The sequence below is a fragment of the Mustela erminea genome, chromosome 9, assembly GCF_009829155.1.
Source record: "Mustela erminea isolate mMusErm1 chromosome 9, mMusErm1.Pri, whole genome shotgun sequence".
NCBI lineage: Eukaryota > Metazoa > Chordata > Mammalia > Carnivora > Mustelidae > Mustela > Mustela erminea.
Genome location: NC_045622.1, coordinates 108,923,556 through 108,949,855, shown reverse-complemented (window position 1 = coordinate 108,949,855; position 26,300 = coordinate 108,923,556). Strand labels below are relative to the sequence as shown.

At 59.4% G+C, this 26,300-nt stretch overlaps 2 protein-coding genes across 8 annotated transcripts; both read right to left on the bottom strand.

Annotated features, from left to right (window-relative positions):
* Positions 1-7,194: 7,194 nt before the first annotated feature.
* On the bottom strand, positions 7,195-15,717 carry SSH3 (slingshot protein phosphatase 3). Of its 2 annotated transcripts, none has more exons than XM_032358065.1 (14): positions 14,823-15,717; positions 14,268-14,308; positions 13,507-13,738; positions 12,496-12,614; positions 12,345-12,416; positions 11,931-11,996; positions 11,628-11,816; positions 11,452-11,545; positions 10,900-11,028; positions 10,744-10,790; positions 10,010-10,156; positions 9,673-9,873; positions 9,284-9,557; positions 7,195-8,186 (listed from the first exon to the last, which is right to left on the bottom strand). In XM_032358065.1, exons 1-14 carry the CDS (start codon positions 14,886-14,888, stop codon positions 7,911-7,913), a joined length of 1,953 nt encoding a protein of 650 aa, XP_032213956.1. In that variant the 5' UTR covers positions 14,889-15,717; the 3' UTR covers positions 7,195-7,910. The 2 variants fall into 2 exon arrangements, with proteins under 2 accessions (XP_032213956.1, XP_032213957.1); XM_032358066.1 differs by having other exon boundaries at positions 13,507-13,734; positions 14,823-14,881.
* A 346-nt stretch (positions 15,718-16,063) lies between these two features.
* ANKRD13D (ankyrin repeat domain 13D) lies at positions 16,064-26,300 on the bottom strand. Of its 6 annotated transcripts, none has more exons than XM_032358067.1 (15): positions 26,038-26,300; positions 25,367-25,502; positions 25,126-25,250; positions 24,332-24,377; positions 24,099-24,242; positions 23,643-23,832; positions 19,437-19,503; positions 18,954-19,035; positions 18,667-18,728; positions 18,433-18,563; positions 17,373-17,530; positions 17,172-17,288; positions 16,928-17,091; positions 16,759-16,847; positions 16,064-16,432 (listed from the first exon to the last, which is right to left on the bottom strand). In XM_032358067.1, the coding sequence occupies exons 1-15, from the start codon at positions 26,125-26,127 to the stop codon at positions 16,219-16,221; spliced, it is 1,815 nt and encodes a 604-aa protein (XP_032213958.1). In that variant the 5' UTR covers positions 26,128-26,300; the 3' UTR covers positions 16,064-16,218. The 6 variants fall into 6 exon arrangements, with proteins under 6 accessions (XP_032213958.1, XP_032213960.1, XP_032213961.1 ...); XM_032358069.1 differs by having other exon boundaries at positions 18,667-18,725; XM_032358070.1 differs by having other exon boundaries at positions 25,126-25,242; positions 26,038-26,151.

The following is a 26,300-nucleotide window of genomic DNA, read 5'->3' as shown; positions in this document are numbered from 1 at the left end:
ACTTACCTGTGGCCGGTGGAGGCGGGGCGAGCCGGAGGGGCAGGACAAAGAGGAAGAACAGGACTCCAGGGTTGGGAGCACAGGCTGCCCCGGAGACAAGGTCACAGCTCACTTTGGGTTCCCCGTTCAGGAAGAGGAGCTTCTGTAGCTTCCAGAAGTCCTGCGCCATCCCACATCTGGGGACAAAATCAGCAGTCAGTGGCGCCCCATCCCTTCTTTGTACATCCACTTAAACCTTCCCCAGGTCCTCATTCTGAGGATGACTTCACCCTTCGGGAGCCACAGAAGGTCCCAGAGGGGAGTCTAAGTAGGCCGTGGGGGGGTCTGCCCTGTCCTCGAGCCATTCTCCTGTCAGGAGTCTCTGCTTTGCCATCCTCAAGTGACTCCTCTATCCCAGGTCCTAAGGCAGTTCTCTGCTCCCGGGGTCACTGGCAGCTGCTGCAAGAGGTCAGCTCCAGGGCTTGCTCCTGGCACAGGGTCAGCCCCAGGCAGGACTAGAAGGACGGGCCCAGAAGTCAGCCTGAAGAAGGCACTGCTGAAGCCAGCTTCATTCCTCCGCAGCCGCCACAGGCCTCGGCACGGTGGACATGGTTTCCACCTCCAGGTGGGTCATAAATGGGCAAGAAATTTCTCTGGGAAAGAGAGGGCCACAGACAAAGAAGAGCCAAGAACAGACCCAAAGGAGTGGCCATCACTGGGCCCCAAGACCGCTTCACAACGCCATGCCAAGGTGTCCTTCCCTTGTGGCTATTCCGCTCACTTCCAGGGACGAAGGCTCACACGCCCTCCTACCCATTCACGAAACCCTATTCACCGGGCTCCCAGTTACTGTACTAAACCTGCCACCAATACAGCCCATGCCCCATAATCACCTGCTTATTCACACTCCTCCCCGAGAAGGACATCTATAAGACAGCACGGAAGCTTAATAAAAGGGTCTCAAGACAGTACAAAGACCACACCTGGGCTCATCTCTGCAGGACACTCACAACCCTTGTTCCTTCACTAACAGAGCCTACATGCCATGCTGGGAGTCAGACCCTGACCAAACCCAGGCCCTGCCTTCTAAGACCTCACATCCAGTTAGGGCCCCAGACATTTCTCTCCCACGGGCTGCCAGAAGGGAGCCCGCAGTAACTTTCTCTACTTCTGCACACATGCACCTCGTCCACATCCTCAAAGGCCCGGCTGAAATGCTGTCTGCTCCTTGCTGCTCTCATGACACAGACACTTAGCAGTGGGGTCTCCTGCCTCTGAACGTGCACAGCAGACACCTGTACTCTCTCAGGACGCATCACTTTCCTCCTGCAGTCCGTGTTTGGTAGGCACAAATGATCTTCTCTATAGACTTTTTTTTTTAAAAAGTAGGCTCCATGCCCAGTGTGCAGCCCAACAAGGGACTTGAACTTACCACCCTGAGATCAAGACTCAGACCCGTAACCACTAAGCCACCCAGGCACCCCTACAGACTTTTCTTTTCTTTTCTTTTTGAAGATTTTATTTGTTTATTTGACAGAGATCACAAGTAGGCAGAGAGGCAGGCAGAGAGAGAGAGAGGAGGAAGCAGGCTCCCTGCTGAGCAGAGAGCCCGATGTGGGGCTCGATCCCAGGACTCTGGGATCATGACCTGAGCTGAAGGCAGAGGCTTTAACCCACTGAGCCACCCAGGCACCCCCCTACACACACAGACTTTTCTTGAGGGCAAAGATCATTTTCTACATCTTTGCATCCTTCGGACGACCCCAAGCCCTACCAGGTACATAACAAGCAGGCAAAAGCAACCTGCAGAACACCTAGCTTCCACATCAAGATGCCTGTTGGATGAGTGAAAGCTTGTTTGTGAAGCCATTAGGAATTCCCAGACTTAATAAATGATACATTTTATCACTAATTTAAAATTCCTTGTTAGGGGGTGCCTGGGTGGCTCAGTTGGTTGAGCAACTGCCTTCGGCTCAGGTCATGATCCCGGACTCCCAGGATCGAGTCCCGCATTGGGCTCCCAGCTCCTTGGGGAGTCTGTTTCTCCCTCTGATCTCCTCTCTCATGCTCTCTCTCACTCATTCTCTCTCAAATAAATAAATAAGATCTTAAAAAAAAAATTTTTTTTTTAATTCCTTGTTAGGGTTTTCCCAATTAATACGAAGTTTGAACTCAAAGCCAGTGGCATAGAACTCTGACGAATTCCTCCTGACTGTGTGTATATCCAGTCCTACGTAAATGTTATATGAAAATAATTCCATTAGCACTCGAGTGCTCACATCCTTTAGGAATCTTCGGGAAGGGAAAGCATCTTCCGCGCTGCCCGGTGTGGGCTTGGCCGCCTCCCTAGAGGCTGTGGGGTAGGGACAGAACCCAGACCACAGCTGGAGGGAGGACAGCCACAGCTGGTTCCCGTCGGAATCGGCCTTTAACCATCCCTCCTAGAGAATGGGTTTATCAGCCTTTAACCATCCTCCTAGAGAATGGGTTTGCCCATCAGCAGAGGAGCGATTCCAAAATTCAGGAAAGGTCTCATGATAGCGAAGGAATGTTTATAGAGTCTCGGAAATGACGGCTGGGATTTCACTAGGGGCGGGCCTGGGGTCAAAAACTTACACACATTATCTCATTTGGGGCACGATCATCACCCCCCGTTTTGCATCTGAAAAAACGGAGGCTCGAGAGTTGCTGTAACTTTGCCCGGAGTCACAAACCCAAGCTTCTCCGACTCCAGACGGCGAGCTGCGATGGTCGCTCAAGCCATCCAGGTCCCTTTCCCTCTTCTTGCACGCGCGGGTAAGACCCCACACCCTCTGGAAGAGGCCGTAAGGATCACCCGCTCCAACCTCCCTCCGTGACAGCGGAGGAAACGCGCGCGGAGAGAGGAAGGGGCTCGTTCCCCGGGTCGCGCAGAGCCGGAGCCGCTCGGCGACGCGACCGCAAGGTGCCCCCAGAATTCCAGCCCTGGCCGCACTGACGGGGGCGGGGGGACACCGAAGCCCCGAGCGGTGGCCCCGGGTCCGGATCCGTGAGGGGCAGAGCCGGATCCAGCCCCGGGCGCGCTCGCTGTCCTGCCCGGCTGGCGCTCCTCCTCGCCCGGCGGCGGCGCCAACCATCCCGCGGGCAGCCGCGCCCGGCCCGCGCCCCGGGAGTACCTGTCGGCGCGCGGGCTCTCGGCCGGGGACCGGGCGCTGGCGCGAAGCGAGCGGGGCCGCGCGGGCCGGAGGCGGACACTGGCCTCGCCGAGCCAGGCCTCCCCGGGCCACCTCGCCTCAGGACGTCGAGGCCCCGGGAGCGCGCGGCCGGCCGGACGCCGAGCATTTGGCAGCGCTGGTCCCGGGAGGCAGAGCCGCCTGGCTCCCTCCCCGCAAGCCCCCCACTCTGCCCTCTGCAGACCCCTAGCTCGAGGGCACCTGAGGGGGAGCAACGGCCACGCGGTCCTCAGAGTCAAGCAGCTGGGACCCTCGGAGGTTCCCATGGAAACGAGAGAGGCTCTTCACGCCTGCGCGGACGCGCTAGGCGCGGTGGGAAATGTAGTTTCCGGGCTGCTACCCGGAGGCCAAAAGAACGGACGCCAGATGGCGCCGGAGCGTCGCGGTGGGTTCTGAGCTTCTGGGTCCTTCTCCCCCACACCCGGTCCCCAAACCCCGGCGCGGGCGCTGCTGGCGTAGGAGAGGCCGCGGAGGCCTGAAAGGTAGTTTCTCTTGGCACCCGCGGCTCTGAGGCGTCTGGGGCGCAGGGTGAAGCGGCGAGGGCACGTTCTCTTCGGCGCGTACCTTTTTGCCCTTTTGAAATCTGGTGCTGAGGAGGGGCCGCCCTGGCTCGGGTCGGTCCTAGGCGGGCCGATGCGGGCCGGACGGAGGGAGGACTCCATGGAGGTGGGAGCTGGCCCTGGAGGCACCTGCTGTCCCAGGGACATGAGCTCCGCTTCGCCCGAGGGTTCACGCCTGGGCTGGGCGACCCGTCCGGCGCCTGCGGGGCTGCTGTCCCGGTCCTCGGCCGACTTGGGATTCCCTGGGAGGGGGTCCTCCCGCCCCTCCCTCCTGCTGGCCTCCGTCAGAACCGGTGACTCTGGGTGAATCTGTGAATCTGGGTGAGCCTGCCCGGGAGCTGCCCTGTGCTTCTGAGTTAGGCCTCCAGTCCGAGATCTAGATACTTGGGCTCTGTTGCAGGCCTTATCAGAGTCTTAGTGACTTCTCTGGGCCTCACTTTCCTGTTTCCAAAAAGGTGGTAATAATCATGCCTGCTCTGTCTCCTGGGAGCGCAGCTACGTTCGATAGAAATAGCACTGGAGTGTTGTAGGCTGGACAGTCCTTTAAGGACACAGACATTCCCATTTGCTGTACACTGGTGCAACTTCTTGGAAGGAAATGAGACAACTCCTTTCAAAATTAAATACAAATAGGCTTTGCTTCAGCAGCTCTAGAAATATGCCCTACAGGTTTCGTCCCTGTGTGCACCAGAAAGTATATACAGGAGTATTACTTGGAATGAAAATTCATGAACAACCTAAATACTCTTCAGTAGATGACCGCTTAAGTAAACAGTGGAGTCCATTGAATAAAATATGTTCTGGGGGGGCACCTGGGTGGCTCAGTGGGTTAAGCCGCTGCCTTCAGCTCAGGTCATGATCTCAGGGTCCTGGGATCGAGTCCCGCATCGGGCTCCTGCTCGGCAGGCAGCCTGCTTCTCTCTCTCTCTCTCTCTCTCTCTCTCTGCCTGCCTCTCTGCCTACTTGTAATCTCTCTCTGTCAAATAAATAAATAAAAAAAATCTAAAAAAAAAAAAAATATATGTTCTGGGGCGCCTGGGTCTCAGTGCATTGAGTGTCTGCCTTTGGCTCAGGTCATGATCTCAGGGTCCTGAGTGAGGGCTCCAGGTCAAGCTCTCTGCTCAATGGGGAGTCTGCATCTCCTTCCCACTCTCTCTCTGGGCTCTCCACGCCCCGCCGACCAAATAAATAAATAAAATCTTAAAAAAAGAAAAAGAATTCGTATGATTATTTTAGAAATTAGGCAGAGCTTCCTGAACTGATATGCAAAAAATTTTCAAAGTGCAGAATGTTGATAGGCTATAATTTGTTTCTAAAAGAATAGATAAATATATTTGATGACATAAGCATGGAATGTCTTTGGAGGGACTCGGAAGAAGCCGTAACGGGTTGCCTATGATGGATTGGAAAATAAGATCAAAGGGACACACTTTTTTGGGGATTTTTTTGCCCCTTTAGCAATGTATATGAGCTGTGTGTGTGTGTGTGTGTGCGCGCGCACACGCGCGTGAATGTATTTCTTAATCATTTGTCTGCATTTTTTTCCAACTAATTTCTATACCCAGTGTGGGGCTTGAACTCACCACTCTGAGATCAAGAGTCAGGTACTCTACTGACTGAGCCAGCCGGGTGCCCCTGTCTCCATTTCTGACGCAGTTTCCCCTGCAGTTTTTGCTTTCCCGGGTGCTGAATTCTTACTTCTTGGAGTCCTCCATAGATTCTGGTCAACTCTGGGACTCAGAGTTCATGGTAGGACCCTCCTTCCCAGCTGCAGAGGCTACAGAAGGGCAGGGCCTGCCCTTGACTTCCCTCCTGACACTGTCACCCTACCTGACCCTATGGTTTAGGACCACTGAAAGGGCAGTCTGCGTGGGACTCGTGGCTGGCCATGGGATGGCAAGCAGCTCGCTCAGAAGGGTTGACCAGCCAGGCGGACCAAGAATCAGACTGGCTTCCCTGGAACCCACCTGTGTCACTAGGCATGTCACCCACAGATAAATGCAAATGCTTCCTCTTCTAGAGAACAGGTTGAGGGTGAATTCTATCAATATATATATATGGGGGGGGCATATATTAAAATATCAAAGTGGGAAGGGGGACAGGGCACTTAGGGATTTCCTGGTCTAATCCCATTGTTTTACAAAAAGAAACAGGGACTGGAGGTGGAGTGACCTCAGTGGCAAAGCCAGGGCTAGAACCCAGGTTCCCCGCCCCTTGGTGCTCCGGGGCTAGAGCAGTGCTGGGGTCCCCCCCAGGATCCGGATGAGAAATGCCCTTAAAATGGGCCATGAGTTCTCCATCAATGAGAACATTTGGTGCCACCTCCTCCCTCCGAGTCGGCTCTGAAGGAAGGAGTTGCATGCCCACCCCAACCCCAAACAAAGTAGTGTGTTACAGGACAGAGAATATGATCTTGGGAAGAGGGGACAGAAGTGACAAAGACAGGATCACTTATTCTTCTTGAATATACTAAACCTGACCAAAAGGAATCTGTACCTAGAAGGGGAGGGCCCGTTGAGGGGACTTCTCCCTTGGCAGTGACAGGCTCTGTTACACTGTGGCAGGAGGAAGATTCCTGGGACCCTAAATGTGCTCAAGAACTGTCACCAAGGGCTCCTCAGTGGCTTAGTCAGTCGGGTTCTGCCTTCGGCTCAGGTCATGGTCCTGGGGTCCTGGGATCGAGCCCTGCATTGGTCTCCCTGCTCGGCGGGGAGCCTGTTTCTCTCCCTCTGCCTGCCGCTCTGTCTGCCACTCTGCCTACTTGTGCTCTCTATCAAATAAATAAATAAAATCTTTATTTATTTATATTAAAAAAATTTTTTTAAGATTTTATTTATTAATTTGACAGACAGAGATCACAAGCAGGCAGAGAGGCAGGCAGAGAGAGAGGGGGAAGCAGGCTCCCTGCTGAGCAGAGAGCCCTATGCAGGGCTCGATCCTGGAACCCTGAGTTCATGACCCGAGCCGAAGGCTGGGTTTTAACCCACTGAGCCACCCAGGAGCTCCTAAATAAATAAAATCTTAAAAAAAAAAAAAAGAACTATAATCAAGTGTCCAAAAGGAGCCGTAGCTTCTGGAACAGGCTTGGTCCTGTCCAGATAGGCGTCGGCAGCTCCTACTTTCTCGTGGGTAACTCCCTTCAGCTGTCCCAACAGAGCCAAGCACCTGCTGCCCAGTGTAGGCTTGTCCCCTCCACCCCACCCCTACCAACCTGCCTGGGGAGCACGTGGGCAGCTACCATCCACCCAGGCGCTGCCCTAGGAGAGGAGGGCCGCAGCACGGGTCTCCCCACTTCTCTTCCCCATTCTTCCTCCCACTCCACCCCAGACCCACCGCTCCCGCACACAGGCCGGTCACAAGACACCTGGGAGCTGGGAGAGACCAGACTCCTTGTGTAACCGGAGAAGGATCAGACTCGCGGGCAGACAGCTTTATCCTAAAAGTGAAAATAATATGAAAATGTTTATTATTTCTAAGTACAAAGCCAGATACCATTAAGACTGTGAAAAACTGGCCGGAGGCCATAAAGGACAAAAAGAAGACTCTCTTTGGCCTGGTGTCCTGTGACCCAGCGCAGTGCCCGTGGGGGAGTTGGGTGGGGGCAGCAGCAAAAGACGCGGCCGGTTGTGGCCTGTTCCAGGGAGGCCGGCCCGCCAGCCCCACCTGCGGGCCAGCTCCCCGCTCCTCAGAGCCTCCGGGCCTGGGGACTGAGGTGACTCTCTGCCTTTAAGGGCCACTGGTTCTTTGGCCTCGCGGCCCCCAGGAATGAAAGAGGCAGGAGTGAGGCAGATGGGAGCGGGTGAGGGAGGAAGCAGGGGCTTTTCTGCGCTGGGGAGCTCAGTGTTCATATGTGGCTGCAAGTGAATGTTTCAGGCAGCGACTGAGAATGAAGCAAGGTGCTCTTGCCCCCAGAGAGATCTTCGGTCTCTGTCACATCCCCATTATAGACAAAGAAGGTCGTGAGCCCTTGGAGAGGAGGATATGTCTGAGACTTAAGGCCGTAGCCGCCGAGGCTGTAGTGACGATGGGGTCTTGGCGCCACCTGGGCGGGGGGCTAAAAGGAATGTGGGCAGGTTGGCAGGAGTGAAGGATGCTCATCCCAGGAGCTGTGTGTGGGCCCCCTGATTTGTGTCTGGGGGCCACGGGCGTGTGTGAGGGCTCAGGCCTCGCCCTCCTCCCCACTGCCATCCACGCTGGCCTGCCTCACCACCTTCCCGCGGAGCCGGGGTGCGGAGGCACCCGCAGCCTCCCCCTGCTCCTGGAAGGCCTGGGTCCGGGTGGCCACCAGGGCAGCGCTGTTGAGGGCGACCACAGACTGGCGGGACTTCAGGGCTGGCCAAGGCCCCTTAGGACCCCGCCTGCCTCCCTTGGCCTTTGAGAGCTGAGGGCAGGGCTCTGGAGGGTCTTCCTCTGAAGACTCATTTGAAGAAAACACCTGCGAGGGTCAGAGTAGAAGAAGGACCACTGAGAAGTCTTTCCAGGGCAGGGGCATTGAGCCCGGAGCCCGGAAAGGGGCAGGTGTGGAACGGTAAGTGAATGCAGAGAGACTGGGCTACTTGCGGGTCACATTTCCACAAGCGAGAAAACAGCACCCCAGCCTCACGGTCCCTGCTTCTTGGCCTTCACCTTCAACCTCCTGGCCCCCCAAGCCTTCCTGAGCGTCCCCACTCCTGCCATATCCTTGAGGCGCCCTCCTCCTCCTCCCCCTGCTCCCTCTGCCTCTGTCCAGCCAGTCCTAAGGGCCTCCAGGTGCTAGGCTCTGAGCCGGGCACCGGGTGAAGACACTCTGCCTTTAGGAATCACACCCTCACCCATCAACCATCCGTACCCAGTGCCACCTCCTCCAGGAAGCTTCTCCCAAATGTTCCCGCCTTCTATGATGAGCTCCCCTTCCTCCAGGTTGGCCATCTTGGCCTGTGTGTGTGTGTGTGTGTGTGTGTGTGTGAGAGAGAGAGAGAGAGAGAGAGATAGCAGGGTGGTCTGGCTTCCTACGGTCAAAGCCAGCCTCTGCTCTTCTACTCGTTCTACTCGTGAAGGTCCACTGCTGAGGCCAGCACTTGGCTATGTGGGTACCATGACCCCCCGCACCCCACCCTCTGATGGGTCGACTGCCCCTCAGATTAGAGAGGGGCTGCCAAGATCGCCTCGTCCCCCTCCTCTGGGGTCAGCAGTTGTTGTCCCGCTCCCGGCCTGCGGAGGGTGGCCAGGCAGCGCTGCCCTTACGAAGCCTTTCATCAGGCTAAGAGCGCCCACAGCCTCCAGCCCAGGGCTGGCTTAGCCCAGAAGCTGCCTCGGATCCCCCCGGCCCCAGGACTGCTCTCCAGCTCCCGTGGAGGGCAGTGTGCTCACTGGCCCCCTCTGGGTCTCCTTGGCCGCTTGGAGGGGACAAAACAGAGCCACCGGGGGGCGGGGGGCGACCCCATGGGAAGCCGAGCCCCAGTCCTAGTCTCTCTCCTTCCTACCCCCATCTGCCCTTACTTTTGTCCCCTCACTGGGCCTCAGCCTGGGCTCCCTCCCTGGCCCCAGCCTCACCTCAGGCAGGTCAGTGGCCCCTGAGGCGCTTTCCAGCTCCGAGGAAGGTTCCAGGAGGCTGATGGACCTCATGACCCCTCGGAGGTTGATTCGGGGCCGTGGCCCAGGCTCTTCTTTCGGGGCTGTCTGGCTCTCCTCCGGACCCATAGTCTTCACCTCCCCACCGCCCCCCGGCTCTGGCGGAAGAGGCGGGAATGGTGTAGAGACATCGGGGGCGAGGGGCTCCTCTGGGGAGGCCCCACCTGCTTTCTGCTCCCAGAGGTGGCTCTGCCGGCTGCAAGGAGGGGGCCCTGAGTCAGCCGTAAGTGACCCAGTGGCCACCCGAGCCTCAAGGCCAACCTCGACACCCACCTACTCACGCTCCCCCTCCCCCCGTCTCCCCCTCGAACCTGGCAGTCAGGATGCCCTGGTAGGTCTGCAGCTGGCGCAGAAAGCCGGGGTTCGGGCGAGCGATGGGCCGGAGCTCCTGCACGTGGCGCAGGGCCTGCTCCAGGCTCCAGCCGTACTGCTTCATGGCGTAAGCGACCACAGTGGCGGCCGAGCGGCTGACTCCCATCTTGCAGTGGACGAGCACCCGGGTGCCCTGCGTCCTGTGGGGGCGGGCACGGTGGGTATAGGGGAAGGGCAGGGGGCGCAGCGAGGCCCTGCCGGCCGGGGGAGTTGAGGGCACTGGGGACCACTTGGAGCTGGGCTGGGGGGAGCCGCGGGAGGCCGGGGGACCCCCACCTGGCGGCCTCCACGAAGCGGTGGGTCTCCTTCCAGTGGGGCAGCAGCTGGGCTGACTCCTCGTCCCAGAGGCGCACGTTGTGGTAGACGAAGCGCTCAGGGTAGAAGTTGTCGATCTCGCGGGCCATGTTCAAGATGTGGCTGACCCTGCGGTGGCCGGTGGAGGGCATGAGGTCTGGCCGACGGGGCCGGGCTGGGGGTGGGGGCACGCGAGGCCCATCGGCCCGCAGACCCGGCGTAGCCTGGCTGGTTGGGAGGGTCAGGTGGAGAGGAGGTGGCCATGACCCCGAGCGAATCCTGTCGCCCTGCTGGGGTGGAGCTGCCCCCTCTGGTCCTGCCAGAGTCGGGCTGACCGCAGCGCTAAGCCCTCTGGTGTCAGGGGGTCAGAGAATAGCTTTGAGTGAAGCTGAGACCGCGTGGCCTTCCCGGGAAATCAGAGGGCAGATGGCAGGAACCCAGGAGAGCAGGCGGCCAGGTCCCCAGGAGAGGGGCAGATGCTCCTCCCTTGAGACGTGGTCTATGGAGAGGCGCTTTCCTGCCTGGGAAAGGCTGTCAGGACGCCCGGCTGCGCCTCTTCCCTGTGGGACTGCGGCCCTGGGGCTGGGGCTGGCCTCACAGTGTGCGGAGGGCGAGCGGGCCCAGGGAACTTCAGGCCCTTCCTTCAGGCTGGAGGCCTTGCGGGAGCAGCAGCCCCCGAGGGAGGCGGACCATCCGAGGGGCTCAGAGCCCTATACCTGTTTCTCTGCAGCTCCTCCAGGTTTGCCGCATTCCACTCAGAGCCCTGCCGGGGGAGGAGGGAGGGCAGCGTCGTCCTCCGCGCCCCCGGCTTGCGGCACCCTCGCGCCCACCACCCTCACGCCTCCCCCCTCCCTCCTCCCGCTGCTGCTCACCAGGTAGAGGTGCGGGAAGATGCGGGAGGCGCGGTCTTGCTGGGCCATGAGCAGCAGCATCTGGTTGTCGATGAAGTCGCGGTACTGCTGCAGCGGCTGGCCCAGGCGCAGCTCCAGGGCCTGGCGGATCTGCGGGCAGAGCCACAGCGCCACCACCGAGGCTCAGGGGGTCCCTTGCAAGTGCCCGGATGCCCCACCCTGCCGTCTGGGGCCTCAGAGGGCCTGACCTCCCGTCTAGGCAGAGGAGCTGAGGCCAGGTGTGGGGGACCGGCTCAGGACAGGAGGAAAGGGAGGTGGGAAGAAAGAGAGGAAACTCTGCCCCAGTTGGAGGACACCGGCCTGCATCAGATGCCCCCTCCCCCTGCTCTGTAGGGGGGGCGCTCCCTCCTCACCCCTGTTCCTCCCCCTTCCCTGGCACCAGCCCACTTCTTTGGGTTTTCTGTGCTTTTTGGTGGTTTTGTTTGTTTGTTTTTAAAGTAAACTCTACACCCAAAATGGGGCTTGAACTCATGACCCCAAGCTCAAGTCCCATGCTCTCCCGACTGAGCCCACCTCTTTGGACGTGACGCTCTCCAGGTCACTGGTGTCCAGCACCTCCCACAGCTCAGCCCGGATCGCCTGCTCCATCTGCTCCTGCTCTGAGGGCCTGGGAGCCGAGCCCGTCAGTCCCGGGCCCCCTGCCCCAAGCCGCCACGGCACCCTCCCTGTCCTCCCCTCCCAGCACTGACCGGCCGGGCTCGGCGCTGGGGGGCCGCAGGGACTCCAGGTCAGCCATAGCCATCCACTCGTTGAGGCAGCTTTGGTCAGAGCTCAGTCTCTCCTGGTAGTGTCCAGCCCAGGTCAGGGCGCTGCCCCCCGGCACCAGGCCGCTGCCGAGGGCCGCCTCACATGCCTGGTGCAGCACCTGGAGCGTGGCCCTGGGACGGGGGAGAGGCGGGCTCACACCGTCCTCCCCGCCACCCCTCCCCAGACCCTCGGCCATCTCTGAGAAGAGGAGGCCGGCGTGAGAGTGGGGCCATCCTAACCCTCACCACATAGTCTGGATGGAGATCGGCTTGAAGATTCGACTTTGCCCACCGGATGTCACACTGAAGCCCCTGAGGGAGATGGGGTGCGGGTGAGACCCAACCCCAGGCTCTGGGACAGAGCCCTGAGAGGCCAGCCCATGAGCCACCCCGTGAGGCTGGTCCTCAGAGTCTGTACGCGCGTCACCAGGCTTCAAGATAAGCCTCGTTTGCCAGATATGGGGTAGCCGAGGCCCAGAGAAGCTAGGCAACTTGCCTAGGATCACACAGCAAATCCAAGGTAAGGATGAGTAGACCCAGACCCCAGATGTCCAGCCCAGAGTTCGTCCTCTGCTCCCCAGTGCCCAGCTGCCCCGTCACACACGTCCCCCTGCGGGCCCCACCCCTCCCCCTTCTCCTCCCCCAGTCGCCACCTCTTACCCATCTCCATCTAGGTACACCTGGGTGTCACTCCAGAGAGGCAAGACCAGGCCCAGGGTGCAGCTGGGGGAACTGGCAGGGGACAGAAGAAGAGCCGTTGCCCTCCAGCATCTCACTTCCTCGCCCCCTCCCATCCTCTCCCTGCTCCCACCTGCTATCCGGGAAGTCCACCCCCAGGAGGACGGTCTCATCCCGGCGCAGGTGTTCTCTTGTGGAAACGACCAGCAGGTAGCGGAGCCGGGGGGCCCGGGCTGCCTCCAGCTGGGCTGCCTGCGGAAGATGGGAAGCGAGAAGCCCAGGGTGACAGGGGCCCAAGGAGACCCTGCACCCCCCACCCCTGCCTGACACACCCCTGGGCCTAGAACAAACCCTCCTCTTCTCAGATACCAGATTAGGAGCTATCACCTGACGATTCCCCACTTTAGGATTTCATGGTCCCACAAAACGTTTAAGAAGATTTTTTTCTTAAAGGGCATATGTATGGAGAGAGGGGGAAAACGGGCCTGACATTGTCCATTTTCAATTTCTGCCCAGGAAGGGGCTTAGGAAAAAATCCTCTTCATTTGCCATCGCCATCATTCGATTCCAGAAAGGTTTCTCACCCCGGAAATACTGAGGACACAATCCCCAACAAAGGATGGTGCGTCCAGGGAATAAATTCAGCTGCAGAAAGCCTGTCTGCTTTTGTTTTTCCCAGTTTCGTTTTTCCCACCTTGCAGTAGGTAGTGAGGTGCCCCACAGGTGCCTGGGAGCTGGTCCTTGGGCTCGCACCTGGGGCCCCCGGTGCCTGGCCCCCCTCTGGCTCAGCAGGCCCTCCTGAGCGCCAGGCCAGGCCTTCGCAACTCCTGGGGTCAGGAAGGGCCGGCGCGGGTTGCACGGAACCCCGTCTCCGTGTGATTCCCAGCTCTTGGCCCTAAGCCGGCCCTACTGGGCTCAAGCAGGACAGACCTCCCCCCACCGATTCCCACCCTGCCAGAGACCCCAAGACTTGACTGTGCCCCGTCAAACCGACCAGCTGAGACGGCAGGCTCGCCAGCGTTTGGGGGCTCCTGTTACTGCTCCCCACTCAGACACACGGGCGAGCTCCCTTCCACCCTCGTCGCCCCCCCCACCCCAGGGCAGGCTCTCCTCCCTTCTCAAGGGGCTCTGGGCCGCCCCGCACCAGGCGGATGTCGTCCTGCGGCCTCAGCAGCTCCACCATGAGATGTAGGCGCTGGCCCTGCTCCTGCTTCCTGGGGCTCTGGGGCCCGTGCCCGTCGTCCGTCTGGTCCCCATGGGGGTGTTCTTCGCCCGGGGGTCTCTCCACCACCTCGGGACCACCTTCAGCCGCTTCTCCCTCATCCTCTCCATCCTGCAGTCTCAAGACAGCCCCGCGGAGCACGGCAAAGCTCTGCCTGGCAGGGTCCAGGTAAGCCATTAGGATCCCTCGTACCCCCCATCCGAATCACCCACCAGGGTTCTTAAAACAGGGGTTGGGCCCCATCCCTGGAGAGTCAGTAGGTCTGGAGTGGAGGCCTGAGAATGTGCATTTCTAACCAATGCCCAAGTGCCAAGGCCACCCCATTTGGGGAACTACTGTCTTGGAGGCTCTCAAGCCACTTGTCTAATTGGGGGGCGGGGCAAGGGTCGCTCCCTTTCTCTTCACACCTGCCTAATCCAGGAGTCCTCGAGCCCTGTGGTCTCAACCTGCACTTTGGTTTGTGACTAGGCCTAAACCAGGGTCCAGGACGGTGGTGACCAGGGGGAAGATGGAAGCAAAAGCAGCCGGGTCAGGGCTGCAAGCCGACTGCGCCCACCAGCCGTGCCCGCTGCCAACACTGCCCCGCACAGTCAGTAGTTGGCTTTGGCTGTGAGTCCTCCAAGGTGGCAGTGGCCAAGCCTGGCAGCTGGATGTGGGTGTCTGTGTTGGGGAGAAGAGCTCACCTTCTCTGGAGCCGGCTTCTCCGCCTGGATGCCTGGTCCTGCTGAGAAAGCGGCCCCCAGGGCAGAGTGAGGCGGGCAGGGCAGTGGCCAGGACCCTCCTCTCTGCTCTCAGGGCTGCTAGGAGTGGGGTGGGATCACCTCCCCCCACAACTAAGGACTAGAACCAGGGAAGGTGTCAGATCCCTTCCGGTTCCAGTCCACTCCAGTCCCCTCCCCACCCGGAGGCACTGGGGGAGCCTGGGCCCAGGTCCAGGTAGGGCAGCGTGGGGTGAGAGTGGGTGGGGGTGTTGGAGGTGTCCAAGGGGTTGGCCCAGATCTGCGCCTGGAAGTGGGCAGGGCCTCTGCTGTCCGGGCTGGCGCTTTGGGGCTCCAGGTCTTTGGTCTGAGTTCCTGGGAGCCTCAAGACCCCCTCCCAATCCGCTCCAGCATGATCCTTGGGGTCCCCCTCCCCGCACCCCCAGGCTCAAGGGAAGACTGGCAGTGGGCAGGACGTGCTCCCCCAGGCCCAGCTGGCAGTCAACTGCGTGGGCCGGACCACAGCAAAGCCAGACTTACCGTGGGCCCCACAGGCGTGGAGTGGCCGCTGGCGGGGGGTGAGCGGCTCACGGTGACCAGGGCCATAGGGCCTGGCGGGGAGACACCTGGGCCGGTCCGGGCACTTTGCCCTCCCACAGCTCTACCGACAGTCCCTGCCCCGCAGGACCAGGAAGGAGAGACCGGAGCCACCAGGGCCTGGCACCTCCTCGGGGGCGGCCCTTAAAGGGCCAGACACTCGTCCAGCCCAGCCTGCGGAGCCAGCACGGAGCGGCCGCAGCCCCTCCCTTCGCGACTCCTCCGGTTGGGTCGCCTCGCCCCCGCCCCCGGAGAGATTGGGGGCGGACCCGGGGCGGGGCGCAGGTGCGGAGGGCTGCGGGAGGGAAGTGTCCAGAGGTCCTGCAACTTGCCGGCTCCGTTCTGGGGTTGGTCCCTCCTCCCGGGAGGCGTCCCTGCCCCTGCCCTCCCGGCTCCGCCCACTTAGGTCACCTGAGTTATGCTTTGGACCTCAACGGCGCTATTACCTAGAGGAGATGGATGGGTCCCAGGGAGGCGGGGCTGGGGACACAGGTCTTGGAGAGGATCAAACACAGTGAGTCTTAAGTTGGGGGGGCACCCCAAAATTATTTCTCCTTGCTGATTGGCCCTCCTGCTTCCACTCTGTGCACGAATCATTGGAAGACATGCAGAGCTTCAGGAGGAATCAGGCGGTGTGTAGAACTAACCCTTGCAGCTCACGGGGTACCCTCAGGGCCACCTCGGAGGTAAGCAGGGCTGAGCTGCAGCAGAGGGAAGTGACTTGTCCGAAACTAATCGGATAGAAGATGCTGGGGTCAGTGCAGGAACCCAGACCTGGGGCGCAGGGGCTCCTCCCAGCTGGCGGGGGCTAGTCTGGAGGCCCCGCCCCTCCCCCTCTTGGACAGGAGCACAGGTGGGTTCTGGGAAAGACCCAGGGAGTTAGAGGAGGAACCTGGGTCTCCAGCGGGGTTGGGGGTAGGCAGGGAAACAGGTTCCAGGGAACTGAGATTTATGGAGCACTGACTCTGTAAGGGACTTGACCTATGTGGGTTCATTTCATCCTGGCAACAGGCCTGGGGAGTGCGTAGGGCCCCATTTTACAGCTGAGGAAACTGAGGCTCAGAGACACTAAAGGGGCCACAGCCAGGATTCAAACCCAGGTCCGCCGCCATTGCCCGCAGCGTCTCCCCTCAGTGTCACCTCCCCTGCCCCCCACCCCGTCTCCCCATGGAGCAGAGTAAGTCTGCTGCTGAAAGTCTCTTTATTTCCACCTCGGTCTCCACTGCAGGCCCACCTCCAGGGCCCCAGGCCCCCAGCTCAGCAGCAGAGAGTTTATAAATAAATAAGTTACAAAAGCAGGTGGGGAGCAGCCCAGACAGCCCTCCCAGGGGCTCGGGGCTCAGTGCTCGGTGAGCGAGAGCTGCAGGATCCTCTCTAAGTCCTCCTCCTCCTGCTGGCCCCGTCGTTCCAGCTCCTCCTGCTCCCTCGAGGACAACTCCAGGGCCAGGCGAAGCTGTTCCTCAAAGCTTGGGGGTGCCGGGGCCGGGGGTGTCCTGTGAGGGGATTCTGGGCCACTGGGCTCCGTGGACATCCGCAGGCTTTCTTGGAGGGCCCTTCCAGACAAGGCGTGAGAGGGAGGGCAGACCAGTGAGCACTGGGGCTGGGGAAAAAGGCTAAGGGCAGGGTCACGGCTATGGAGGTTGTACAAGGGCAAGGACAGGGTGGCTGGGACGCGGGGTGAGGGGCCCCGTCTCCCCCATCCTCATGCTCCCTCCGGTGGTAGGCAGCACTGCTCACCAAGGGCGGCCCTGAAGAGGGCATGGGATCCCGGGACCCGCCCCTCCCCACTCCCCACCGCCACCAGCCAAGGACCCCCGGCTGGCAGCCTCCTCGGGGAAGGACAGGCCGGGACATCCTGGTAGGTCCTGGAGGGCCTCACCGCTCCAGCTGAAGCTGCTCCTCGTAAGCGGCAGCCTGGGCAGGAGCCGCCCCGGGCCGGGTGTTGGTCAGCGCTTCCCAGACGGTCACCTGCGGCAGACGAAGACCGGAGCTGTCACGCCGGCCGCCCCTGCCAGCACCCAGGTGGGCTGGGCCTGCCCGCGTCCCACCTGCTCGGCCTCCGCGCCCGCCTCCAGCAGGCTCTGCCGGATGGCAAACTGCAGCAGGTCGTCGTCCTCGTCGCGGAGGGGCTCGCTGCGCTCTGCACCCAGCACGCTGTACCCCTCGGGCACCTCGAACACGGCGGGGTCCACCTCGCACGGGAAAGGGCTCCCTGTGCAGGAGGAGGGCTGCACTCAGCCCCGGGGGCTCGGGGCTCAGGGGAGCGGGGCGGCCTCCCTGCCGCGCAGGTACCTGATCCCGGGCCGCCGGAGCCGGAGGCCGGCACCCACACGGAGCTCAGGGGCTCGTCGCAGCCACACAGGTTGCTGAAGGTGATGCGGGCGTTGAGCACGTGGAAGAGGGGAATCTCTGTGAGGAGGCAGTGAGCCTGAGCCACTGAGCCCCGGGGCCAGCGGCCACCCCCCGCCGCTGGGGCCGCAGGCCGGTCCTCACCAATCTTGACCGGGAAGCCAGGGGGGAGGCGCAGGGTGATGAAGTCACGCAGCTTGGCAAAGTGGGCGTTGCTGATGGCCATCAGGTCAATGATGGGTGTCACCTGGTCACCCAGGGAGAGCGGGTGCTCCTCACTCAGCCACAGTGTGGCCTTGAACCTGTACAGGACGTCAAGGAAGCTCTGGTGGCTGGTCTGCTAAGACTCACCCGCCCTGGACACCTGCTTTACTCACGCTCTCTGCCAAGCCTGAGCTGGCCTCCTGTCTGCTCAGCTGTCCCCACCTGCCTCCCCCAGGGAGCTTATGTCCTTCTGGCCCTACTGCCCCAGCCGTCCCCCCAGGGTGGGACCCTGAGCCCTAAGCTGGGGCCTAGGGGAGCCTCAGCTCGTCTGGAAGAGGTGGGCAGGGCCGGGCTACTGGCTTCAGTCAGGGCCTCCTCCACAGCCCCGTCCTCCTCCTCGGCCTACAGCCGCCCAGCACCTCACATCTGCCATATTTTGGGGTCCAGCAAAGCCCAGAGGACAGGACTACAGGGTCTGAAGCTCTACTCTGCCACTCAGTGGCTGAGTCCACCTGCGGCCCCTGTGACAGTGCTGGGCCCATCGTAAGCTCTACGTCCTGGCTCCTGGCTCCCAGTGCCCTGGTGACTAGTGTGACTGTTATTCTACTGAGGAGAACAGACTCTTGGAGGGGAAGACATTTCCTGGGGCCACAGAGTCCAGAGACGGTACAGCTATGAGGCCCTTCCCTCTGCCCCAAGCTGGCACTGAACAGAGAACCATAAATGGGGGGTGGCACCGCCCGCCCATTCATTCACTCATTCGCCAAAGAAGTGTAACCAGTCCTCTGGGCCCAGCCCTGAGCTGGGTGCCAACAACCGCAGATAAGCAGACTTGACCCCAGTCCCCAAGGAGAACCTAGCAGGAAGCCGGCTGGGTGAGTGGGTCTCCCCACTCTGGTGGGCCCCATGTGTGACAGGAGTCTGTAAGGGCTCAGGGGGACCACGCCAGCCAGGGTCCCCATCCCTGAGGGAAGTCCCCAAGCCAGCTGCAAGACCTCACCTCTGCACTTTGCTGGACATCTCAATGGGGCGGCCGATGTTTCTCGACTCCAGGCTGAAGTTGGGATCGAAGTATTCACTGGGGGAAATGGCTGTGGGGTTGGTGGGGCTGGCGGCCTGTTGCACAGAAGCCTGGGAGGGCCCCACGACCACACTCAGTGTTCAGGAGGGTGCCTGCCCGGCCCCGCCCAGTGGGCCCCTGCCCGTGGCGCCCACCCCCCTGGGCCTGGCTCACCCCGCTGTGGGAGGAGTGCTGCTGGGCCATCCCGAGGAAGGACTGGAATGGAGTCTTCCCTGCTAAGGAGAAAGGGTGGAGCCCTTGAGGAGACTTTGGGCCACTGCCCCCAGACCGTCCCCTCCCCCACCACACCCCCATCCACTCCGGGAGCCTCCTGTGGGTGGGAGACAGAACACATGGGAACGGGGAGGCCTCCCAGCTTGTCCCAGAGGTTGCGGCCCCGACCCCGGACCAGGGACCCCAGCATGCGGCGGGAGGCAGCAGGCAGGCGCACCTGGGTTTACCTTTGCTCCTCGACTTGTCCTGGTCCGAGAGGTGCTCCGTGCGGGTGCGTGTCACCAGCTCCACATTGGTGGCACTGTATACCTGGGGAGCAGGGGGGACACGGCAGGAGCTGAGGGCTCAGAGCCTGTTCCCCACACTCAGCCTCACCAGTGCAGGACCCAGGTCCTCCTCTCTGCAGGGACAGACGGGCTCTCGCCCCCCACCACGGAGGAGGTGGCGGCTCTGAACCGTGGGGACTCAGTCGTGAGGGGAAAGCACTCCTCGTGTCATCTCGGTAACCGGGGTCAGGGCCCGTGCTGGGGTGATCCCCAACGTGCTCGGCGGGGCCTGGGCACTCGGGCCCCCCTGAGTTCCCACGGCCGCACCAGGCTCCCAGAGCCCACGGGCTGCGCTGTCTCTCCTCCACGTGGGTGGATGTGGAGAAGCGGAGGAGCTCCTGGGCCTCGTCTCCTACCCCAGCCCCCACCACTAGCCTCTCCTGCCTTGGCCTCGTAGCCGCTAACGGTTTCCATCTTCTCAGACCGCCAGCCCCAGATACCACATTTGTTCCTGCAACAGACCAAACAGAGCTCGTGAGGGCCGGTGCCCCTCGACCCTAGCCAGCGCCTCCCTTCTCTCTCCCTTCCAGAGACCCCTTCCAATTCGCCTTCCCACTGTGAAACGCAAGGGCCTTGCGGAGGATGCCTGGACACTCGAACAGGGACTGGGCGCTAAACGGGTACTGAGGAATGATCAGTAACTTCGGTAGGTGTGATAATGGCGTTGGGGCTGGCTTTATAAACCTCCTGATCGGTTAGAGTCGTGTGCAGAAGCATTTACTGTTAAAGTGACGTGACATCTGGGAGGTGCTTTAAAAATAGTCCAGGGAAGGGGCGCCGGGGTGCCTAGTGGGTTAAGCATCTGATTTTGGCTCAGGTCATGGTCCTGGGGTCCTGGGATCGAGCCCTGCTCACTGGGGGTCTGCCTGTCCCTCTCCCTCTGCCCCTCCTCCCACATGTGCTCTCTCTCATTCTCTCTCTCAAGGAAATAAAATCTTAAAAAAAAAAAAAAGTCCAGGGGCGCCTGGGTGGTTCAGTGGGTTAAGCCTCTGCCTTCAGCTCAGGTCATGATCTCAGGGTCCTGGGATGGAGCCCCGCATTGGGCTCTCTGCTCGGCGGGGAGCCTGCTTCCCCTGCTTCTCTCTCTGCCAGTCTCTCTGCCTGTCTCTCTGCCTCCTTGTGATCTCTCTGTCAAACAAATAAAATCTTAAAAAAAAAGAAAAAAAAGTTGGGGTGCCTGGGTGGCTCAGTGGGGTAAAGCCTCTGACTTTGGCTCTGGTCACGATTCCAGGGTCCTGGAATGGAGCCCCACATCAGGCTCTCTGCTCAGCAGGGAGCCTGCTTCCTCCTCTCTCCCTCTCTCTCTCTCTGCCTGCCTCTCTGCCTACTTGTGATCTCTCTCAAATAAATAAATAAATACAATCTTCAAAAAAAAAAAAAAAAGTCCAGGGAAGGGGCGCCTGGGGGGTTCCGTCAGCTGAGCGTCCAACTCTTGATTTTGGCTGTGGTCATAATCTCGGGGTCAAGAGACTGAGTCCCGTATTGGGCTCCACGGTGGGCACGAAGCCTGCTTAAGATTCTCTCGCTCTCTGCCCTTCCCCCACCTCTCGCTCCCTCTCTAAAAATAAAATAAAGTAGTCCAGAGAAAAAAAGGAAAAAGCAAGGAAGGACAGATTCAACAAGATTGACAGAACACCCGTGAAGTGTTAAAGTTGGGCGATGAGGACATGCTATTCTCTCTTCTTTCACACGTGTTTCAAGTTTCCCAGAATAAAAAGTGAAAAATAAAAATGTGTCCGAATCAACAATAATGGTTGCGAGACATCAATACCCCACTATTGATTATGGTTAGGACAAGGAGACAAAAGATCAACAAGAAAACAGAAGACTTGAACAACCCTGTAAACCAGACTTAATAGACTTTCTTAGAACACTCCACCCAAGAACAGAACACACATTCTTCTCAGGTGCACATGGAACGTCCTTCGGGATGGACCACATGCTAGGCCATAAAAGGAGCCTCGACAAAACCGAAAGGAGAAAAGTCATACAAAGTATGTTCTCCAAACGTGAGAAAATGAAATAAGAAACCAATAAAAGAATAAAGATCTGGGAAACTCACAAATGTGTAGAAAGTAAACACACTCCTAAAAAAAACCCCCAAGGGTCAATGAATAAACCAAAAGAGAAATCAGAAAATGCTTTGAGAGAAGTGAAAGTAAAGATACAATACTCAAAACTCGTGGGATGCAGCGAAAGCAGTGGTTAGAGGGAAATTTAGAACTCTAAATGACAACATTGAGAAAAAAAATGAAAGACCTAAGTAAGTGGGAAATGATCACACGGTCTTGGGAGAAGACACTCAACACTGCCAAGAGGACAGCACGCCCCAAACTGAGTCACAGATTCAACGCAAACCCTGTCAGGATCCCACCTGGCGGGGCGGCTGGGTGGCTCAGTGGGTTAAGCCTCTGCCTTTGGCTCAGATCATGATCTCAGGGTCCTGGGATCAAGCCCCGCATCGGTGGGCCTGCTTCCCACCCTCCCCCACCTACTTGTGATCTCCCCACCTATTTGTAATTTATTTGATCACCTACTTGTGATCAAATAAATAAATAAAATCTTAAAAAAAAAAATATCCCACCTGGCAACTTCTTGGTAGAAACTGACAAAATGGATCTGGAATTCCTATGAAATTGCAAGGGAAATAAAATAAAATAAAATAAAAAATAAAAAGAAAGAAATTGCAAGGGACCCAGAATACCCAAAATAATCCTGAGCGAGAAGAACCAAGTCAAAATGCTCACACTTTCCGATTTCAAAACTTACCATAAGGAACACTTACTAAGACAGTGCGGTACTAGCACAAGGACCGACATCTAGGCCGGCGGACTAGAACTGAGAGACCAGAAATAAACCCACACATCTGTGGTCGCCTGATCTGCCACAAGTGTGCCAAGCCCATTCAATGAGAGAGAGGAGTCTTGCACGCATGGTGCTGGGACAAGCGGGTCCACCCGCAAAACAATGAAGTCGGACCCTTTCGTCACACCATACACACACGTTAATTCAAAATGGATCGAAGACCAAAATGTAAGAGCTAAACCTAAAAAGCTCTCAGAAGAAAACACAGGAGAAATCTGTGTGACTCTAGATTTGACAAAACGTTTTTAGATAGGATGCTGGAAGAACAGGCGACGAGAGGAAAAAAAAATGCATAAATTGTATTTCACGAAAATTAAAAGTGTTCAAAGGACACAGTCAAGAGAGTGAAAAGTCAGCCCACAGAACGGGAGAAAATACCTGCGAATCATATAGCTGAGAGGGACTTAGATCTAGAATATGCAAAGAACTCCTGCAACTCAACGGTAAAAAGAGAACACGATTTTTTAAATGCGCAAAGGATCTGAATAGACACATCCCCCAAAAAACAGCTATAATTGGCCAATGAGCACATGAAAAGGTTCTCCACATTATGCATCATGAAGGAAATGCAAATCACAGTGTGACGAAATACCCCTTCTCACACCCACTAGGGTGGTTATAATCCAAAAATAAGTAAATGGACACCAGTGCCGGTGAGGACTCGAAGGAAATAGAACCCTTGTCCCCCGGGGTGTAGGGGACGGAAAATGTTGCAGCCCCCTTGGTAAATGGTCTGACAGTTCTTCAAGCAATTAAACATCTGGTTTCCAGATGACCTAGCAATTCTACTCCCCGGTATACACCTGAGAGAAATGGAAACCATGTCCACACAAAGCCTCGTATATGAACGTTTACAGAAACATTCATAAAGGCGAAACATGGAAACAATCCTGATGTCCGTCAGTAGGTGAGTGAATAATTAAAATGCGAGCGAGGCACACAATGGACAGCAATCCCAGGAGTGAAGCAGGTGCACAGTACCGCCTGGGTGAAGTCTGAAAACGTTCTCAGGGAAAGAGGTCACACGAGACCACTAGTGCACGGTTCCGCTCAGGGAAGAGTCCAGAATCAGGAAATCTCCAGGGAAAGTGAGTCAGTGGTTGCCTAGGGTTGGGGAAGGGGGTGAGGGCAAGGGAGCTGGTAGCTACAGGATTTCTTTTTGGGGTGATGACAATGTTTTGGAATTGACTGTGGCGATGGGACATTTCTGCAAACACTAAAAACCACTGAATCGCACTTTCAGTAGGTGAACTGTTCACGATATGAAATTATATTCTGATAAAGCTGTTTGTTTGTTTTTCAAAAAGGTATTTCTGAAGTCTGCTCCAGGAACTGAGACATATGTTGTCAGAGAGAGAACAGCCTGGCCGGTAGGGTCAGATTCCTAGGCTACCCACAAAGGACTCTGGCCCAGAAACTGCCAGACTACTGAGAAACCCACACTGGGGCAAAGAGCTGCCCTGAACCACAGCCTCAAGTCCTTGTTGTGATGGGAAGACACACGAGGACAGAAGTCAAGACGCTGGGCCTCCCTGACCTAGCCTCCGCCCCAGGAAGACAGCTGCCCTTGGGCAGGCGTGCCGGGGCCCGAAGGGACATGCAGGCGGTCTGGGTGGGACCCCGGGCCTGCAGGGAGCCCTGCCCCAACCTGAGCAGCCTCTGTGAGCAGCTCACCCTCCCAGAGGCCTGAACCAGGGCCCACGGTGCGGCCGGGCCCCAACTGACCTCTCGAAGGCCACATTGCGCGTGTCCAGGTGGGTGGAGACGATAGGCGAGGTGAGCCGGCTGGCCACGTGCTCCTCGCTGGGTCGCATGGCGGCCAGCAGCGCTTCCGGCTCGTGCAGGGCGAGCCCCAGCGTCTCGGTGTGCACCACCTGCCGGTCGTGGTCCACTTCCATCACCAAGGCTCCTGCCTCTGCCCACCGGCACGGGTGCGTGAGGGGCGCAAGTCAGTGCCAGGCCCCAGATGGCGGGGAAAGGGCCACCGTGCTGCCCGTAGCCACCGGCTGCTAAGTGGGCCAGGCCCCAGCCCCCTGGGTCCCCTCCACCCTCAACCTCCGTTTCCACAGAGAGAGGAAAGGAACAGCACGGTCCTCACAGGCCACGGGAGAGTCCGGGAGCAGGAGGGCAGTGGCCTGCCTCACGCCCGCAGCGAGTCCCCCGGAGATCCCCAGAGCTCACCCCGGCCCTTGAAGATAAAGCTCCTCCTGCCACGCTGCCAGGTCATGTGCTCGAAGCCCAGCAGACTGGTGTCCACCCGCAGGCTCTCCCCCCGCTTCCACACTCGGTACACGTCACTCGGGCACATCTTGGACACGAGAGGCACTGTAGGGAGGATGGGCATCACCATGGTTCTCGCCCATAGATTTCCACCTGCCCCTCAGGCCCCTGGAAGCCAAGAGGTCCTCACTCACCCCAGCTGGTGAACTCCCACTTCATCTCCACGTAGAAATCGGGAGCCTGAGATAGACCAGAGCGGCTGAGGGGTCAGGCGCGGAGGACCCGCGGGCCTAGGCAGCTCCTGATCTGCAGTCCTGCTCTGGGAGTCCCGCCCGTGGGCAAGTCTCAAAGTGCTGTGTCCCAGCTACGCCCCCACTACAACCACACCCCACCCAGGAAACGGGCGAAGTGGGGCCCTAAAAAGGTCTCAGAAGAAACAGACTATAAGTATCTGGAGCCTGGAGGTCAGTGTCCACCTGGCCACTGGCCTGCAGAGGGACCCTGCGGGGGGTTCTTGTTCCCTCTGGGTCCCAGAGTCCGCATCTGTAAAGAGGGCACAATGACCCCCTGGACCTGCCCCCCATGCGTAAGGACAGACAGGCACTCCGGGGCATCCGGCTGCAGCCACTGCGTCAGATGAAACTGTCCCCCCAGGAAACAGGCATTCACCAGGAGGCCCACATCTAAAGCTCCGTGGAGATTTCTGGCACCAGGACCCCTGACGTCGGCAACGGCTTTCCTCCTAAAGGGCCCCCATCTCGCCCATCTCACCCCTGTGGGCCAGGACTCCTCTTTCCTACATGACCCTGGACTGGGGTTGAGAGAGAGAGGGACGTCGTCGGCAGTGATGGGAAAGCCCGCTGCGCAGACCAAGCGAGTAGCGACTGGCGGGTGACCAGAAGGACCAGACTGCCATGCAGTCTGTCACAGCCCCTTGACGGGGCTCCCCGCCCCTCCTGTCCGGCCACACCCCCGTGCCCAACCATACCTGGCGGAGTTTGTTGAGTAGTTCTGGAATGCCAGCCAGCCTCTGTGTGGCCCTCTGGTAGTCCCGATACTGGAGCACCAGCTGTACCATCTCGGGGTCCCCAGTGCTGACTGCCTCCTGCAGGACTGGGGGCACCAGGCCGCTGAGGGCAGCTCCATCCAAGGCCTCAGGCCTGGCCACTCACTGCCACGCACCAACCCCACTGCCAGCCTCAGGGGGGCCCCTCTGCCCTCTGCAGTACCTGCCCAGCCCTGGCAGCTCTCTTTGCCCACATTGGCATTGTGTCGAAGGAGGACTCTCACGGACTCCAGGTTCCCCAGGGACACAGCCAGCTCCAGGGGAGTGCGCCCCCGGGGGTCCTCCTGTTCAATGTCGTGCTGGGGAAGATGGGACACTCAGCGCAGGGCAAGTCAAGAGAAGCAAGGAGGCCACAGGCTGAACATGGTTGGGGGTCATGGTTGGGAAATAAAGACAGCGAACAGGCCATGGAAATGGCTGAGGGGAGCCTCTGTGTCCTCCTTGGAGGGGGGGGGCGGGGCGGGGAGGGAGCAGGTGGGAAGGCCTGCCCACCTCTCCTGCCTTCCCAGGAAGAGAGCTGGGGGTCAGGCGGTGGGCCCTGGTCAAGCAGCCTGGTCAGGGAGAGGTGCAGCCGCAGATGTCAAGAGTTCGGAGGGGCCTGGGGACCAGAACCAGGCTGGCCGCCCTCACCCTGGCTCCGGGGTGGTGTGGCGCGAATTCGGGGGTTGGATGCAGTGTGAAGCGGGCAGACGGGCGGGGCAAGGCCCAGCGCTGGACGCCCAGGCCAGAGGCTCAAGCGAGAGGGGCAGTGACCCGGGCTTCGGCCTCCAGGGTGGAGACCGCGGCTTTGAGCGGGTTACGCAGAGGAGAGCCAGGGTGCCCGGTGGGTCTCACCTGGCGGCTGTGCAGCGCGGCCTCCAGTTCGCGGTGCCGGTTCGCCCAGACGAGCCGGTGCAGCGGGAAGGTGGGGCCCGGGCCGGCCATGCTGGGCTTCAGCGCTGCATCGCGGGAGGGAGGGCGGGCGCGGCGGGGGCGACCCGGCCCCGCCTCGGCTCCAGGCCTGGTGCGGCCCCTCGCCTCTGTCCGCGCCGAGGTGCGCCCCGCAGCCCCCGCGCCGGGCGGCAGTCGCGGCGGCGGCGCAGGCGGCGTGGAGGGCG

Coding starts and splice junctions, on each gene's coding strand:
- ANKRD13D (XM_032358067.1), bottom strand. CDS start 26,127: ATGGCCGGCCCGGGCCCCACCTTCCCGCTGCACCGGCTCGTCTGGGCG. Junction 25,503..26,037: donor CCGCGCTGCACAGCCGCCAG/GTGAGACCCACC, acceptor CATCTTCCCCAG/CACGACATTGAACAGGAGGA. Junction 17,092..17,171: donor CTCCGGCGGCCCGGGATCAG/GTACCTGCGCGG, acceptor CCTCCTGCACAG/GGAGCCCTTTCCCGTGCGAG.
- SSH3 (XM_032358065.1), bottom strand. CDS start 14,888: ATGGCCCTGGTCACCGTGAGCCGCTCACCCCCCGCCAGCGGCCACTCC. Junction 11,546..11,627: donor CCCAGCGCCGAGCCCGGCCG/GTCAGTGCTGGG, acceptor CTCGGCTCCCAG/GCCCTCAGAGCAGGAGCAGA. Junction 10,157..10,743: donor GAGGAGCTGCAGAGAAACAG/GTATAGGGCTCT, acceptor CGGCCACCGCAG/GGTCAGCCACATCTTGAACA.